This window comes from Podarcis muralis, chromosome 1 (assembly GCF_964188315.1).
Source record: "Podarcis muralis chromosome 1, rPodMur119.hap1.1, whole genome shotgun sequence".
Classification (NCBI taxonomy): Eukaryota; Metazoa; Chordata; class Lepidosauria; order Squamata; family Lacertidae; genus Podarcis; species Podarcis muralis.
Genome location: NC_135655.1, coordinates 127,558,193 through 127,572,614, shown reverse-complemented (window position 1 = coordinate 127,572,614; position 14,422 = coordinate 127,558,193). Strand labels below are relative to the sequence as shown.

Sequence of the window (14,422 nt, the reverse complement as noted above, 5' to 3'; positions counted from 1 at the left end):
CAGCAAAGAGTATATTGAGTACAAAGTACCCTCCCATTGGCTGCGTACTACAAGGTTTACAGCCTATCACGACTGCCTAATTTGTCCCTCCTCTGTTTACATCTCCCACTACCCTTATTTCAGCGCCCCTTACCCTTATTTATTAGGGACGAGGGTGGCGCTGTGGGTTAAACCAGAGCCTAGGACTTGCCGATCAGAAGGTCGGCAGTTCGAATCCCCTTGACGGGGTGAGCTCTCGTTGCTCGGTCCCTGCTCCTGCGAACCTAGCAGTTCAAAAGCACGTCAAAGTGCAAGTAGATAAATAGGTACCACTCCAGCGGGGAGGTAAACGGCGTTTCCGTGCGCTGCTCTGGTTCGCCCGAAGCGGCTTAGTCATGCTGGCCACATGACCCGGAAGCTGTACACCGGCTCCCTCGGCCAATAAAGCGAGATGAGCGCCGCAACCCCAGAGTCAGCCACGACTGGACCTAATGGTCAGGGGTGCCTTTACCTTTACTCTTATTTATTATTTCCCTTATTTGATCCATGTTCCTATGCAGTTACTTATTGAGCCAAGCCAAACACCACATCCCAGCCCACAAGCTCTAAACATCTCTAGTTTTCAGGTGCAAATCGATCTGAACTGTTGACATTTATCTAACTTGTTCCATTTGTGGTTTATGTGAAAAAGCAACATCCTCATTTCTCACACATACTAAACACCAATGCTTTTCCTTGGTCTTCTAGGCTCAAATCCAGATTGATCTGGTGGAGTAGCCGGCACCAGCAAAGATCCACAATGTTTTCCTGATTCTGTATTATTGCCTTACGGTGCTCCTGAGCCTCAGGGTCTGTCCACCCCGCAGCTTAATGTAGATTGTGAAACTCTTGTGCATCCTTTAATTCCTGCCCCCATCCATTCAGAGTTCTGCTCCAACTACAGTGGTACCTCGGGTTACGTACTTAATTCATTCCAGAGGTCCGTTCTTAATCTGAAACTGTTCTTAACCTGAAGCACCACTTTAGTTAATGGGGCCTCCTGCTGCTGCCGCACCACCGGAGCCCGATTTCTGTTCTCATCCTGAAGCAAAGTTCTTAACCTGAAGCACTATTTCTGGGTTAGCGGAGTCTTTAACCTGAAGCGTATGTAACCTGAGGTACCACTGTACTGCTATCCCGCAATTTCTCCATCCTAAATACGGAGTTCCCCTATGCCAGGGATGTCCAGCTCCCAAGATTCTGCAATCTACTCCCAGAAGAAAGAACTAGCGGTGATCTGCCCATTTTAGCAGGGGGCAACCCTAAGTTGTTGAGGATTTTTTTAGGAGGGGCAAGCCAAAGTTGTCCAGCTTTATTGGGGGGGGGGGGTGACATAGTTCTGCTGCTTTTTGCCAGGGAACACTCCATACAACACTGCCCAGGTATTAACCCTGCCAGCGATAACTCCATCTTCCATTTTTGCAATCATGTGTGGGGTGATCGACTGCTATCGCCCGGGGATCAACCTGTCGATTGCGGTCAACCGGTTTGACATCCCTGCCCTATGCAATCAATGCAGCTCTCCTTTCTGGATTTTCCAAGCATAGGAAACCTCTGGATTTAGGAAGCAGGTGGTGTGGGAAAGCCACCGTAGTTCGTGTGGAGCTCTATTTCCTAGCACCATTACAGTCCGCGATGGTGCCAGCAATTAAAAATTCCCAAGCGAGTTTTGCAAAGATCCCTCCTGTCTTGCCGATTTAAAAAAAGGCGACAAGAAACGGTGCGTTTTGGCAGCGCGGAGGAGGCGAACGTACAGATTTTGAGTAGGAACGGATTGCCTAATTATTTATAGTTCAGTGCACTTGTAGGCCACTGCCTCTTCCCCTCAAAAAAAGGAGAGATTTATCCCTTTTTTTGAGGAATTTACATAGAATAGAACGCTATATAATCAGGCTCATCATCAGTCTTAGCCCACACATTTTTCGTTGTTGCAAACTGGTGTTAGGAGGGTGCGATCTGAAGCAAGCAAGTTGTGTGCTGGAAGTGTCTGCTGTGTAAGAGTAGCTAAATTGCAGCTAGGAAGTCGACATCATGTGCAATGCTGACTCTTTCCTTGATATTGAAGCTAGATGGGCAGGGTATAAATAATAGCATTATTATTATTAAAGCTAAAGGGACCCCTGACCATTAGGTCCAGTCGTGGCCGACTCTGGGGTTGCAGCGCTCATCTCGTTTTATTGGCCGAGGGAGCCAGCGTACAGCTTCCGGGTCATGTCGCCAGCATGACGAAGCCACTTCTGGCGAACCAGAGCAGCGCACGGAAACGCCATTTACATTCCCGCCGGAGTGGTACCTATTTATCTACTTGCACTTTAACATGCTTTCAAACTACTAGGTGGGCAGGAGCAGGGATCGAGCAACGGGAGCTCACCCCGTCGCGGGGATTCGAACCGCTGACCTTCTGATCGGCAAGTCCCAAGCTCTGTGGTTTAACCCACAGCGCCACCTGCGTCCCATTATTATTAGTATTCATTGTTAAAATATTCAAGAAGCTTTGACTTGCAGAACACATAGCTAAGGAATAATATATGCAAAGTACAGTCGTACCTTGGTTGACGAACGCCTTGAGACTCAAAACGTTTTGGCTCCCGAACGCTGCAAACCCAGAAATGTGTGTTCCGGTTTGCAAACATTCTTTGGAACCTGAACATCTGACGCGGCTTCCAATTGACTGCAGGAGCTATGGTTTCTTTGGACAGAAATTCCCAGTGTTATTGACTGTTAGGCTTGCCCGTACAGCCAGATCAATTTTTTAAATAATGAGCATGCTGCAATTGTGGTTGGTATTCAGCCGGCAGAGAAAATGGATGCTTACCTTGCTAAGCAAACTATTAGTCATAAATTTGAGAAACACTCCACACGGTGCCATAATAAATTAAATGCTGCAGCTCTAGAGAGACACTTTGGATTTACACCTTCAATTTCTATCAGCAACCTGGCATATTGCCAGTGGCTTGCAGAGTTGGTGGGTTCTTCTGCAATGGTGTCATAAACACCTGCAAGAATGCTGAACGTGTGTGTTTTACCTGTGCACCTGCAATACTAATTTCCCTTTTAAAGTATGACTAAACTATAGGTTGCCAGTGTTTTGCAGGTCTCCACTCCTGTGTCTTCCGCTCAGCCAAAGAGACTGGCAGGTGGCAAAATGGCCGTGTGCCCAACATTAGAGAGGACAGTCCTCTATTTGAAGGCGACATCTCTCTGAAGAGCTGTCTGGTCCACATCTGGTTTAAGGATAATAGAACCTGTCAACGTTTTAAGCTTAGTGGTAGCGTCGACTTGAGCTCCGCATCAGTTGATGCGGTTTTTATTATTTTTATCAGTCTTTTATTAGCTTTCATCAGCCGCAGTATTTTATCCCTGTCATTTGGCATATATTATATTCACAAAGCTTGAGTTAAGGACTTGAGTTAAAAGTCTTAGAGAAAGTCTTGGAAAGTATCGGAGAAAGCCTTAATTAGCTCCAGCTCAACTAAACCTACCAACTACTTATCAGTAGCTAACAGGACCAGTGTTCAGGGATGATGGGAGTTGTAGTCCCAAAACATCTGGAGGGCCGAGTTTGCCTATGCCTGGTCTAGTCCTTCCCCTGCCCATCCCCCTAATATTCTTAAGAGGGTCTCTTCTCCAGTCTTCAGAGAGTAGCTGGAAGAGGGGAGGCAGAAAAAGGTCCTCCTTTCCTTCCACTCTGCAGTTTTAATCTGAAATCTTAGGTGTGGTACTGCGCCCAGAGCTCAGAAACTGCTCGTGCTCATGAAATTCCCTGTTGCAAAATGCATCTAGAGCAATGGAGGTTTCGAACACCAGCCACAACCTGATGAAGGAGCAGTTCCGGTTAATCCTGCAATTCTCCACCCTATGCTCAACCTGTAAAGGAAACCATGTTAAAAACAACCACAGGCTTCCCCAGCAATCAAACTATGTCAAAGCATACTTTATTTAAGGAAAGAATGACGTTAGAAAGGAAGCAGGAGAACAGAACACCCAAACAAGTAACGAGAAAACAAGTTCTTAATTCCTATCTGCGGTGGAAGTCAAAGAATGCACACTCTAGTCTCACCTTATAAACCACGCTCACTGAAATGTTGGGCAAAGCACGACCCTTTCTGCAACTTGCATGCAAACAGCGGGAGACACACAGAGCTCTGCCTGCCTCAAATTGAAGACATCGAAACTCTTCCGCATGTGCTCCCTGCATAATCCAATCACGGATGCAGAGCCTCCATGTCTGCAAGACGTTCTCGCACTTTCTGCCGTATGCATGGGAGACAGCAGGCCATACTCTACTTCAGGTGTTGTAAATGCAGACAGGAAGCTGAGAACATGCTTACTGGCTCTCAAGATTCCCAGCATTCTCTTACAAGCCCTGGAAAGTCTTTTGCACCCTTGGCGGCTGCGTTTTGGCCGTTTTGTATAAGTAGGTCATCTGTGCCCTGCTTTTCGGAGGATAAACAGGCATCTTGTGGCATTCAAAAGGTTTAAAGTACGTGGCCACGAAGTTGCGGCAAGTGGCATTAAGGCATTTCCATCGCCCATCGCTTGGTTCTTCCAAAGTTGCACAGTGTTGATGTCGAGAAACAAGTTTATCGTGCTGGTGAGTGATCAAGTCAAACGCCCACCTCAAAATCTTGGAGATTCCGGCTTCTGGAAAGGGCTTGACTCACCCCAGTACAGATGGCAACAAGTTTGCATGGGAGATCCATTCCCAACCCCGTTCCGGGGCCAAAAGGACCCACACTCTGGGAATCGTGCATCAATTGGGGACATGCCTAAAATGGTTGTTGCCTGTAGGTGTCATACAAAAGCATAGGGTACCCCTAGGCAGAGCACAGGGAGGTGGGGAATTCAAATAAGGTTAAGTCTAAACAATGGTTTGTAGCACAATCGAAAGGACTCTTTCAAGCATTAAGTGAAAGCTCGGCAAGGGAAAGAAAGAATAAAAATAAAAATCCAGGGCTGCTAACCGGTCACCAGCCTTTAAACTTAGTGTACTAATTTTGCTGACTATTTTTAATTGCCTACTTTTCATTGAAGCTAATTGCATGGGTAGAAGAATTGCAGTTTAAAAAGTTAGCAGGAAGAGGAACTCTGATTAAAAAAAAAGGCACTTGGGCCTGAAAACAATTTGGAACACTAGAACTGGATATGGAACAACTGATTGGTTCAAAATTGGGAAAGGAGTACGACAAGGCTGTATATTGTCTCCCTGGTTATTTAACTTATATGCAGAATTCATCATGCGAAAGGCTGGGCTGGATGAATCCCTAGCCAGAATTAAGATCGCTGGAAGAAATATCAACAACCTCAGATATGCAGATGACACAACCTTGATGGCAGAAAGTGAGGAGGAATTAAAGAACCTTTTAATGAGGGTGAAAGAGGAGAGCGCAAAATATGGTCTGAAGCTCAACATCAAAAAAACGAAGATCATGGCCACTGGTCCCATCACCTCCTGGCAAATAGAAGGGGAAGAAATGGAGGCAGTGAGAGATTTTACTTTCTTGGGCTCCATGATCACTGCAGATGGTGACAGCAGCCACGTAATTAAAAGACGCCTGTTTCTTGGGAGAAAAGCAATGACAAACCTAGACAGCATCTTAAAAAACAGAGACATCACCTTGCCAACAAAGGTCTGTATAGTAAAAACTATGGTTTTCCCAGTAGTGATGTATGGAAGTGAGAGCTGGACCATAAAGAAGGCTGACCGCCAAAGAATTGATGCTTTTGAATTATGGTGCTGGAGGAGACTCTTGAGAGTCCCATGGACTGCAAGAAGATCAAACCTCTCCATTCTGAAGGAAATCAGCCCTGAGAGCTCACTGGAAGGACAGATCCTGAAGCTGAGGCTCCAATACTTGGGCCACCTTATAAGAAGAGAAGACTCCCTGGAAAAGACCCTGATGTTGGGAAAGATGGAGGGCACAAGGAGAAGGGGACGACAGAGGACGAGATGGTTGGATAGTGTTCTTCGAAGCTACAAACATGAGTCTGACCAAACTGCGGGAGGCAGTGGAAGACAGGAGTGCCTGGCGTGCTCTGGTCCATGAGGTCACTAAGAGTCGGACACGACTAAACGACTAAACAACAACAACAGTCATAACTCGTGATAAATACGCTTCAGATTGAGTGCTTTCGGGTTGCGCTCCGTGGCGACCCAGAAGTAACAGAGCGCATTACTTCTGGGTTTCGCTGCTCGCGCATGCGCAGACGGTCAAAATGACGTCGTGCGCATGCGCGGAAGCGGCGAAACGTGGCACGCGCAGATGCACTGTCGCGTCTTACGTTCTGTTCGGGATGCAAACGGCTCCGGAATGGATCCTGTTCGCATCCCGAGGTACCACTGTATATAAAATGGGTTGATGATAATGCATAACGGAGATTCATTTTGATCGGAGCTACTTTTGAAAACAAAACACTGCATTGGTAGCGCAGCTGGTTTGGCCCCTCAAACCTGTATGGCAGGAAAGCAGCTCTTCCCAGAGGTCTTCGTTGAAAAAATAAAAATGTAGCATCCTTAGGTGTGTTCTTCTGGATTAATTCAGTTCAGAACTACTCCTGAACACAGAGACAATTGATCAATACAATCGCTGTGCATCACTCCTGAACCTGATCACTCCCAATCCAGTTTAAGTCAGTTGCAGCCAAGTCCCATTGAGTGCAATGGGGTGTCTCCAACTTACAATGCATGTGCTCCATTGCTTTCAATGGGGATTAGTCGCAACTGACTTAAAACTGGATTGGAGCCTGGACTAGGCATACAAATGAGAAGCTGTAACTAACTAATCCGCTTCTGCATGTCATCTTGAATATTCACCCACGGATTTTTTCAATTCTGTTTCGAAACTTGTTTCTCTAATACAGCTCATGGAGAAGTAAGGACAATGGTAGTGTTTTACGATATTATTGAAAACAGGCTTCTGGCCTCCAATCTGACCTTCTTAGCAGCCAGTCTTTTGTAGCTAAGTCAAGGCTTAATTTAAGGCTAGAACTCATCAAACGTTACACCCAAAAATGTGTTTTCCCATGCAACGACACAGTCCTGAAAAAGCGATTTCCGCCCCTGTAAGAATAAAAAGTGTTCCTTCATATATAAAAACAAGTTTGCCAAAACTTCCTGGTGCATATACAGAGTGCCTTACCTCAACCTGCCTGTACACACATTGGGTGTGTGCAGTACAACAGAATGTGCGGCTACTTTGCAACTCTAATTATTTCCAGCTTTCGGTGGTGGGAGCTTAGTCTGCAATACATTTATTCTATAAAATTATCCTCTTGCGTCAATCCTTCAGATTATATTACAGTTTTGTTAGAGGCATCCTGATTATCTTCAGTGTTTCGGTTGCCATGTTTCAAAAAGTGAAAATCCGGACACAAAAGTGGTTGTCGGGCAAAGTCGTTGAGCTGTTTTTTTAGTTTTGCCAAAAGTTGTTGAGCTTTTACTGCAAAAGAAAAAGAAGTTTTTGTAAGGAAATTTGCCAAAATCTAGACTTCCGACATGGATTGCCATACGCCCGGATTTTCCCAGACGTGTCAGCGCTTTTCACCCAGATGCTGTTTCTGGTTAAGTCTGGATATACAGCAGCCCTAGCTTAGGCCATTTTCATTAAAGAAGAGGGGAAGTATTTTAGGCCAAGAATGCCGAAAAATTATTACAGTGAGATAACGGAAGACGGCGGGTGGCACTAACAGGATTCTTCTCTTGAAATAAAACTCCACGGCTCGCCTCAGTTTCTCTTGGATACGGTTATCCAGGCTTCCTCCTTCGGCGAGGTGACCAGCTCATATCTGGTATCCACGACTTGACCTTCTACAGCATGCAAGTGGAGTTTCCTCACAATCACGGTCAGCAGGATTGTAGCTACTGTGTAGGCAAACCTGTGTAACCAGAGGGAAGGAGAAGGCAAATAAGAAAAAGTCAGAGCCTTGGAGCCTCCAAAACGCCTCTCTGGAGTGTGGGACCCTGAGGAAGGGCAGGGAATGCCGCCAAATGGATTTGGGGCAATTCCCCTCCTCTCCCTGCGTCCCATCCCGCAATGTTCAGGAGGTACCGTATTTTTCGCTCTATAACACGCACCCGACCATAACACACACAGAGGAGGAAAACAAGAAAAAAAAAATCTGAATGAAACAGTGGATGTATCATTTTGGTGCTTCATGCTGTGGCCACAGACATGTGATTGGACGGTGAGTTTGGGGTAGGCCAATGCAAAAATCCTGAGAATCCGTGTGGATCTGTGCTTTGTAACCACAGCAACCGAAAACAGCTTTTACAACTTTGTAAACAAAGCAACCGAAAACAGAAGAGGGTGTGCAATAAGACCCTGAGGCAGAATGCAGGAAAGCAGTAGCCTCCTCTCTGCAGCGCGCAATCTGATTTTTGCCCCTGCACTCGGGCCAGTTGGCTCCAGGGACCACACATTCGCTCAATAACACGCACAGACATTTCCCCTTAGGAGAAAAAATGTGAGTGTTATAGAGAGAAAAATACAGTACCTGTCAGTTTGCATTTCTTAGTGCAGAAAGTATTGATCTGATGTGTAGAGATCTTTATTAATTCAAGAGGGTTCTGGAGGCTTCTCTGTGTGACAGAAGCAAGCAGAAGATTCCTGATGTTTGGGTTATTCCTTCAGAGAAGCTGAGTGCAGTCATACCACGGGTTGAAGTAGCTTTGGGATGAGTATTTTTGGATTGCGCGCTGTGGCGACCCAGAAGTAACGGAGCGCACTACTTCCGGGTTTTACCGCTTGTGCATGTGCAGACGGTCCCGTTTGCACCCAGAGGTACCACGGATCCCGTTTGCATCCAGAGGTACCACTGTACAGCTGGCTTAAACTGGTTCTGTTATCTCTTCTGTCAAGGTCATGCTGGTGATAAAAGTAGGCCAGAAGGAGCCTGGGTTTCACTTTCTCTTTCTATCTCGCTTCCTTCTGGTGTGGTGTTCTGTACATAGTATGCTTAGCGTTGGGTTTTAGACTTCTTATACCGTATTTTTCGCTCTATAACACGCACCTGACCATAACACGCACGTAGTTTTTAGAGGAGGAAATAATACAGTGGATGTATGATTTTTGTGGTTCATGCTGTGGCCACAGACGTGATCTGACGGTGAGTTTGGAGTAGCCCAATGCAAAAATCCTGAGGATCCTTTGTAACCACGTTATAAGTGGGGAGGGAAGGAAAAGCACTCAAGGGACAAGGAGCATATGTAGGGTGGGTGGAGAAGGATGCTGCTAATAATGAAGAAGAAGAGGGGTATAAGGGGAGAAGGCTCCTCTCCTCTCCCGCTTTGCTCCTTTAAAGCAAGCAGGCTCTGCTTTTCTTCCTCCTCCCCGCTCATCCCCGGCTTAGTGAGCTGAAAAACTTTGCTGCTATTTAGCTAGCTGAGTGGGGAGGAGAGAGGGACAGAGAGCCTGCTTGCTTTAAAGGAACCAACCGGACACAAGTGTAAGCGGCTCCTTTCCTCTCCCGCTTTGCTCCTTTAAAGAAGCAGTCTCTCTGTCCCTCTCCTCCCCCCCACTCAGCGGCTCTTCTCCCGCTTTGCTGTTTTAAAGCGAGCCACGGAGGAGGGAAGGAAGGGGAACCATGGATCCTCTGCTCACGACTGCAGCAGATCCCCCCCGTGACCTGTAGGCATTCCCTCTATAACACGCACAGACATTTCCCCTTACTTTCTAGGAGGAAAAAAGTGAGTGTTATGGTGCAAAAAATACGGTAAGTTACAGTACCTTGGGTTACATACGCTTCAGGTTACATATGCTTCAGGTTACAGACTCCACTAACCCAGAAATAGTATCTCGGGTTAAGAACTTTGCTTAAGGATGAGAACAGAAATCGGGCTCCGGTGGCGCGGTAGCAGGCCCCATTAGCTAAAGTGGTGCTTCAGGTTAAGAACAGTTTCAGGTTAAGAATGGACCTCCAGAATGAATTAAGTACTTAACCTGAGGTACCAGTGTATTGTAAGTTTAAGTTAAGTCTGCAGCAACTGGATTTCATATGGACAGTGCCAATCCTGAATGTATTGGATTCGTGAACATTATGCTCATTTGCCTTCAGTAGCAGTAAAGCTCTGGTGGATGAAATATTAATTGCCTCTATTTTTTTTGAGAATCCCGCAACGTGTTTTAAGATTTTACTCTGCTAACTATACGTTGGAATCTGCTCTGGATCAATAATGAGTAGGATTTCATGACAGTACCCCACCCCAAACACGGGACGCAGGTGGCACTGTGGGTTCAACCACAGAGCCTAGGACTTGCCGATCAGAAGGTCAGCGGTTCGAATCCCCGCAACGGGGTGAGCTCCCGTTGCTCGGTCCAAGCTCCTGCCAGCCTAGCAGTTTGAAAGCACATCAACGTGCAAGTAGATAAATAGGTACCGCTCTGGCGGGAAGGTAAACGGCGTTTCCATGCGCTGCTCTGGTTCGCCAGAAGCGGCTTAGTCATGCTGGCCACATGACCCGGAAGCTGTACGCCGGCTCCCTCGGTCAATAAAGCAAGATGAGCGCCGCAACCCCAGAGTCGGTCACGACTGGACCTAATGGTCAGGAGTCCCTTTACCTTTTTACCCCACCCCAAACCCTCCGGAGGGAGCCTTTTTTTTTGCAGGTAGGGCCCAGTCAGTCCGGAGGCGAGGGGGAGAGTAAGAAAGAGGAGTGGACAGAAAAATTCCCTTCCATCTTATCTCTAGGATCAAAGCAAGAACGGGCAACGGAGGAGATCACACAATCCATTAGGCAGAATGACCTGGAGAAAATGCTACCCAAAAGGTCCCCCCCCCTCTCACTCTTGCTGCCTCATTCCTCACAGAAACAGAGATGCTCTGTTCTTGCTCCCCCCCCCCCCAAATAAAAAAATATGCTCACCTCAGTTCAGGGCATTCCTGGCTCCCTGAGAAACCCAGAAGGGAGAAGTTTTTCATGGCAGAGTCGTCACTGAATCTATCTGGATCAAATCTACAAAAGAAAGAAGGAACAAAAATAAGGATCGGAAGCCTCCCTGACCCCAAAAACTAGGTCTGCAAGAAAGCCTCTCCTCCTTCCGGGGGGGGGGGGGGCAGGGAGGGATTGTGAGCGGGAGCCGATTCCCGTGCCACGCAGGGGGCGTTCTGCCCCCTGCCCTGACATCACCGCTGGCGCGCCACGCCTCCCGGTTAGGCACCCAATCGGGAGACACTGCGGGGGCGTAGTTTAGCCGCTTAAATGCGGCCACGCCAGCTCTCCCTGCCATTGGTTGCAGCTGTGAGGGTATTGGCGGCGAGCCTTTGGGCTCGAGTGGCGGTTAGGCATTGGAATTGTTGTTGGTGTGCGGAAGGGCAAGGTGTGGCCATCGCCTACCCCTTCAATTAAGGGTATTCCGTTAAAGGAATCCAGCGGTTGTGGATCCTGTCCGATGCCTGTGTGGTGGGGGGCCATGGCACGACCCCCGGTGACATCAGGGGAGAGCTTATAGTTGTATTTGCATCAACAGGCTCCCCTACTGGTGGTTAACCCCTCGTCAGACTCACCCCTCTTCGAGTGGGTGGAGTCATAATGGCAGTTGTCCAATGCCTAAGCCAATACCTTCTCACTTGCTGTAATCAGTAAAGTTGTGGCCTTTTCTAGCCCATTAACCTAATATCCGGTGTCCACGTGTCTTTATTATTCCCAAGCGGGGGACGGGTCCTCGAATCACAATGCCATTATAAGGCAGCCAGAAAGTACCGTATTTTTTGCTCTATAAGACTCACTTTTCCCCTCCTAAAAAGTAAGGGGAAATGTGTGTGCGTCTTAAGGAGCGAATGCAGGCTGCGCAGCTATCCCAGAAGCCAGAACAGCAAGAGGGATCGCTGCTTTCACTGCGCAGCGATCCTTCTTGCTGTTCTGGCTTCTGAGATTCAGAATATTTTTTTCCCTTGTTTTCCTCCTCCAAAAACTAGGTGCATCTTGTGGTCTGGTGCGTCTTATAGAGCGAAAAATACGGTACATCAGTACAAAATACACAGGGCCCCAGTGTCTGTGTGCCTGAACCCTTTTCTCCCTCGATTCTCTACTGCTTGCTCCAAAGCCCTGCAATCTAATTTCCCTGCTCTCCTTTCGTCTTTCCTTGCAGCCCGTACAATGCTTCCTCCCAATTTTTCTCAAGCCAGCCAGGCTGCGAACAAGTACCTGTGCAGAAGCTGATGATTCATTAGAAGAAAAGCTTGTTTCACCATCAGGTCAGTGGGTTTTTAAAAGCCTAGTCTAAATTAACATTAAGATTGCCATCATCGAGGGACTGACAAGGCGGTAAGATGATGCCAGACGTTAAATTATTCGGTATTTGAATGACTGGTATTAGTAATTGTATTATAATTTGGTATTGTTATAATGAGGCTGTTATTGGATGGTAATTGAAAATTAAAATGATGCCAGGCTGTTTATTTCCAAAGCAAAAAGGGGAAAGAGCATTCACGGCAGAAAATAATATTGAGTAGAGGCTGTGTTGCAGCACATGTGCTATTTTGCATGCATGGTATTTCTCTGGGTGTGAAAAGAATTACCGTATTTTTTCCTCTATAAGACTCACTTTTTCCCTCCTAAAAAGTAAGGGGAAATGTTTGTGCGTCTTATGGAGCGAATGCAGGCTGCGCAGCTATCCCAGAAGCCAGAACAGCAAGAGGGATTGCTGCTTTCACTGCGCAGCGATCCCTCTTGCTGTTCTGGCTTCTGAGATTCAGATTTTCCCCCCCCCCCTTGTTTTCCTCCTCCAAAAACTAGGTGCGTCTTATGGTCTGGTGCGTCTTACAGAGCGAAAAATGCGGTATTTACTTTTTTATTCTTCAAACCTTCAGCTGTTTGAGTGTTGCACCCTTTTCTTAAAAGCCAGTTGGGATTTGCAGTGAAACAGCAAATTCAGCTCATATTTGCTGAATTCCCTACTGCCAACTTTTTAAAAGCCAACCTAGAGACAATCAGAACAGGCAGCTATTAGTAGCTGCCGTATAGGGAAGAAAGTTCATTTTTTTGCTTTTTGGGTCTGGTATAGGCTGCTTTCAGGGACGCGGGTGGCGCTGTGGGTAAAAGCCTCAGCGCCTAGGGCTTGCCGATCGAAAGGTCGGCGGTTCAAATCCCCGCGGCGGGGTGCGCTCCCGTTGCTCGGTCCCAGCGCCTGCCAACCTAGCAGTTCGAAAGCACTCCCGGGTGCAAGTAGATAAATAGGGACCGCTTACTGGCGGGAAGGTAAACGGCGTTTCCGTGTGCGGCTCTGGCTTGCCAGATGCAGCTTTGTCACGCTGGCCACGTGATGTGGAAGTGTCTCCGGACAGCGCTGGCCCCCGGCCTCTTGAGTGAGATGAGCGCACAACCCTAGAGTCTGTCAAGACTGGCCCGTACGGGCAGGGGTACCTTTACCTTTACCTTTATAGGCTGCTTTCAGGACCAGGCCTATGCAGCAGGATTTGCAGGAGATGACAGAGTCTCCCTGTCAAGAGTTGCTTCCACTTCCCATACTCCTGCCCCCCACCCATAATTTCTTTCATCCCACTGACATCATCACCACATCCTTGCCATATAGCTCTCAGCCAGTGCCCTCATTTTTTAAAAGGGATAACAGCACTTGCGCTTCCAGTTCTTCCTGTGGAACTCCTGGAGACTATATCAGGACCTACGATTCTTATTGGCTGTGTTGCTCATCTGCTTCCTTTTTCCAAGAGGAAAGCTATGGCTGCCGGAAAGAGAACAGGGGCCCTTGGACTGAATTTATGTCTTTAAATTAAGCCCTACTGTGTTTCCGCCCTGAACTGAAATCAGTAAGCAACCCCAGAGCCACGGTGCCCAAACTATTAAAAGTTGCCATCTTGGAGGCCAAAGAGCGCTAGAGCAGTTCCTGTCGTGCTGCAGCAGTCAAGATCTGAAGCCAAGAATCCATAAAAATGAGTCTGGAAATAATGAGGTAGAACCTCCATTTCCTTAAAAACAAAAACCCATGATTGATGTTTCCTCCTCCAAACCACAGATTTCATTATGCATTGCGATTGCAACACCACCTCCTCACAGCGACCTGTTTTTAAAAAGAAAATCCTGCACACAGCATTTGCCACAGAAGGTCATGAACGTTCAGAAAAGGAAGTTATCGATTAAAAAAAAAAAAATGCCACCAAAAGCATTTTGCAAGCAGACATTTGCAAAGCCCTGAGTTTGAAAGCAAGGGTGCAAATCCGTCTTAACAAAAGGGGCTTTTCGCCTCACCCAGGATGTTTAATAATAATAATAATAATAATAATAATAATAATAATAATATTTATATCCCGCCCTCCCCAGCCGAAGCCGGGCTCAGGGCGGCTAACAACAATAAAACAGTACAACAGTACAACGCAACACTCTAAAATCATTCATTATAAAATTAATTCAAAACAAACCACTGGTTTAATTAGGTTCAAAAAAATATAG

At 46.9% G+C, this 14,422-nt stretch overlaps 1 protein-coding gene across 2 annotated transcripts in view; it reads right to left on the bottom strand.

Annotated features, from left to right (window-relative positions):
* Positions 1-3,931: 3,931 nt before the first annotated feature.
* The window catches only part of CYP20A1 (cytochrome P450 family 20 subfamily A member 1), a 42,183-nt gene continuing 31,692 nt past the window's right edge, over positions 3,932-14,422 (bottom strand). For both annotated transcript variants that reach the window (XM_028701916.2, XM_077918220.1), the window contains 2 exons: positions 10,880-10,969; positions 3,932-7,893 (listed from right to left, as the gene is read on the bottom strand). In XM_028701916.2, coding sequence (XP_028557749.2) covers positions 7,743-7,893; positions 10,880-10,969 — 241 coding nt within the window. In that variant the 3' untranslated portion in view covers positions 3,932-7,742. The remainder of the gene's footprint in view (positions 7,894-10,879; positions 10,970-14,422) is intronic.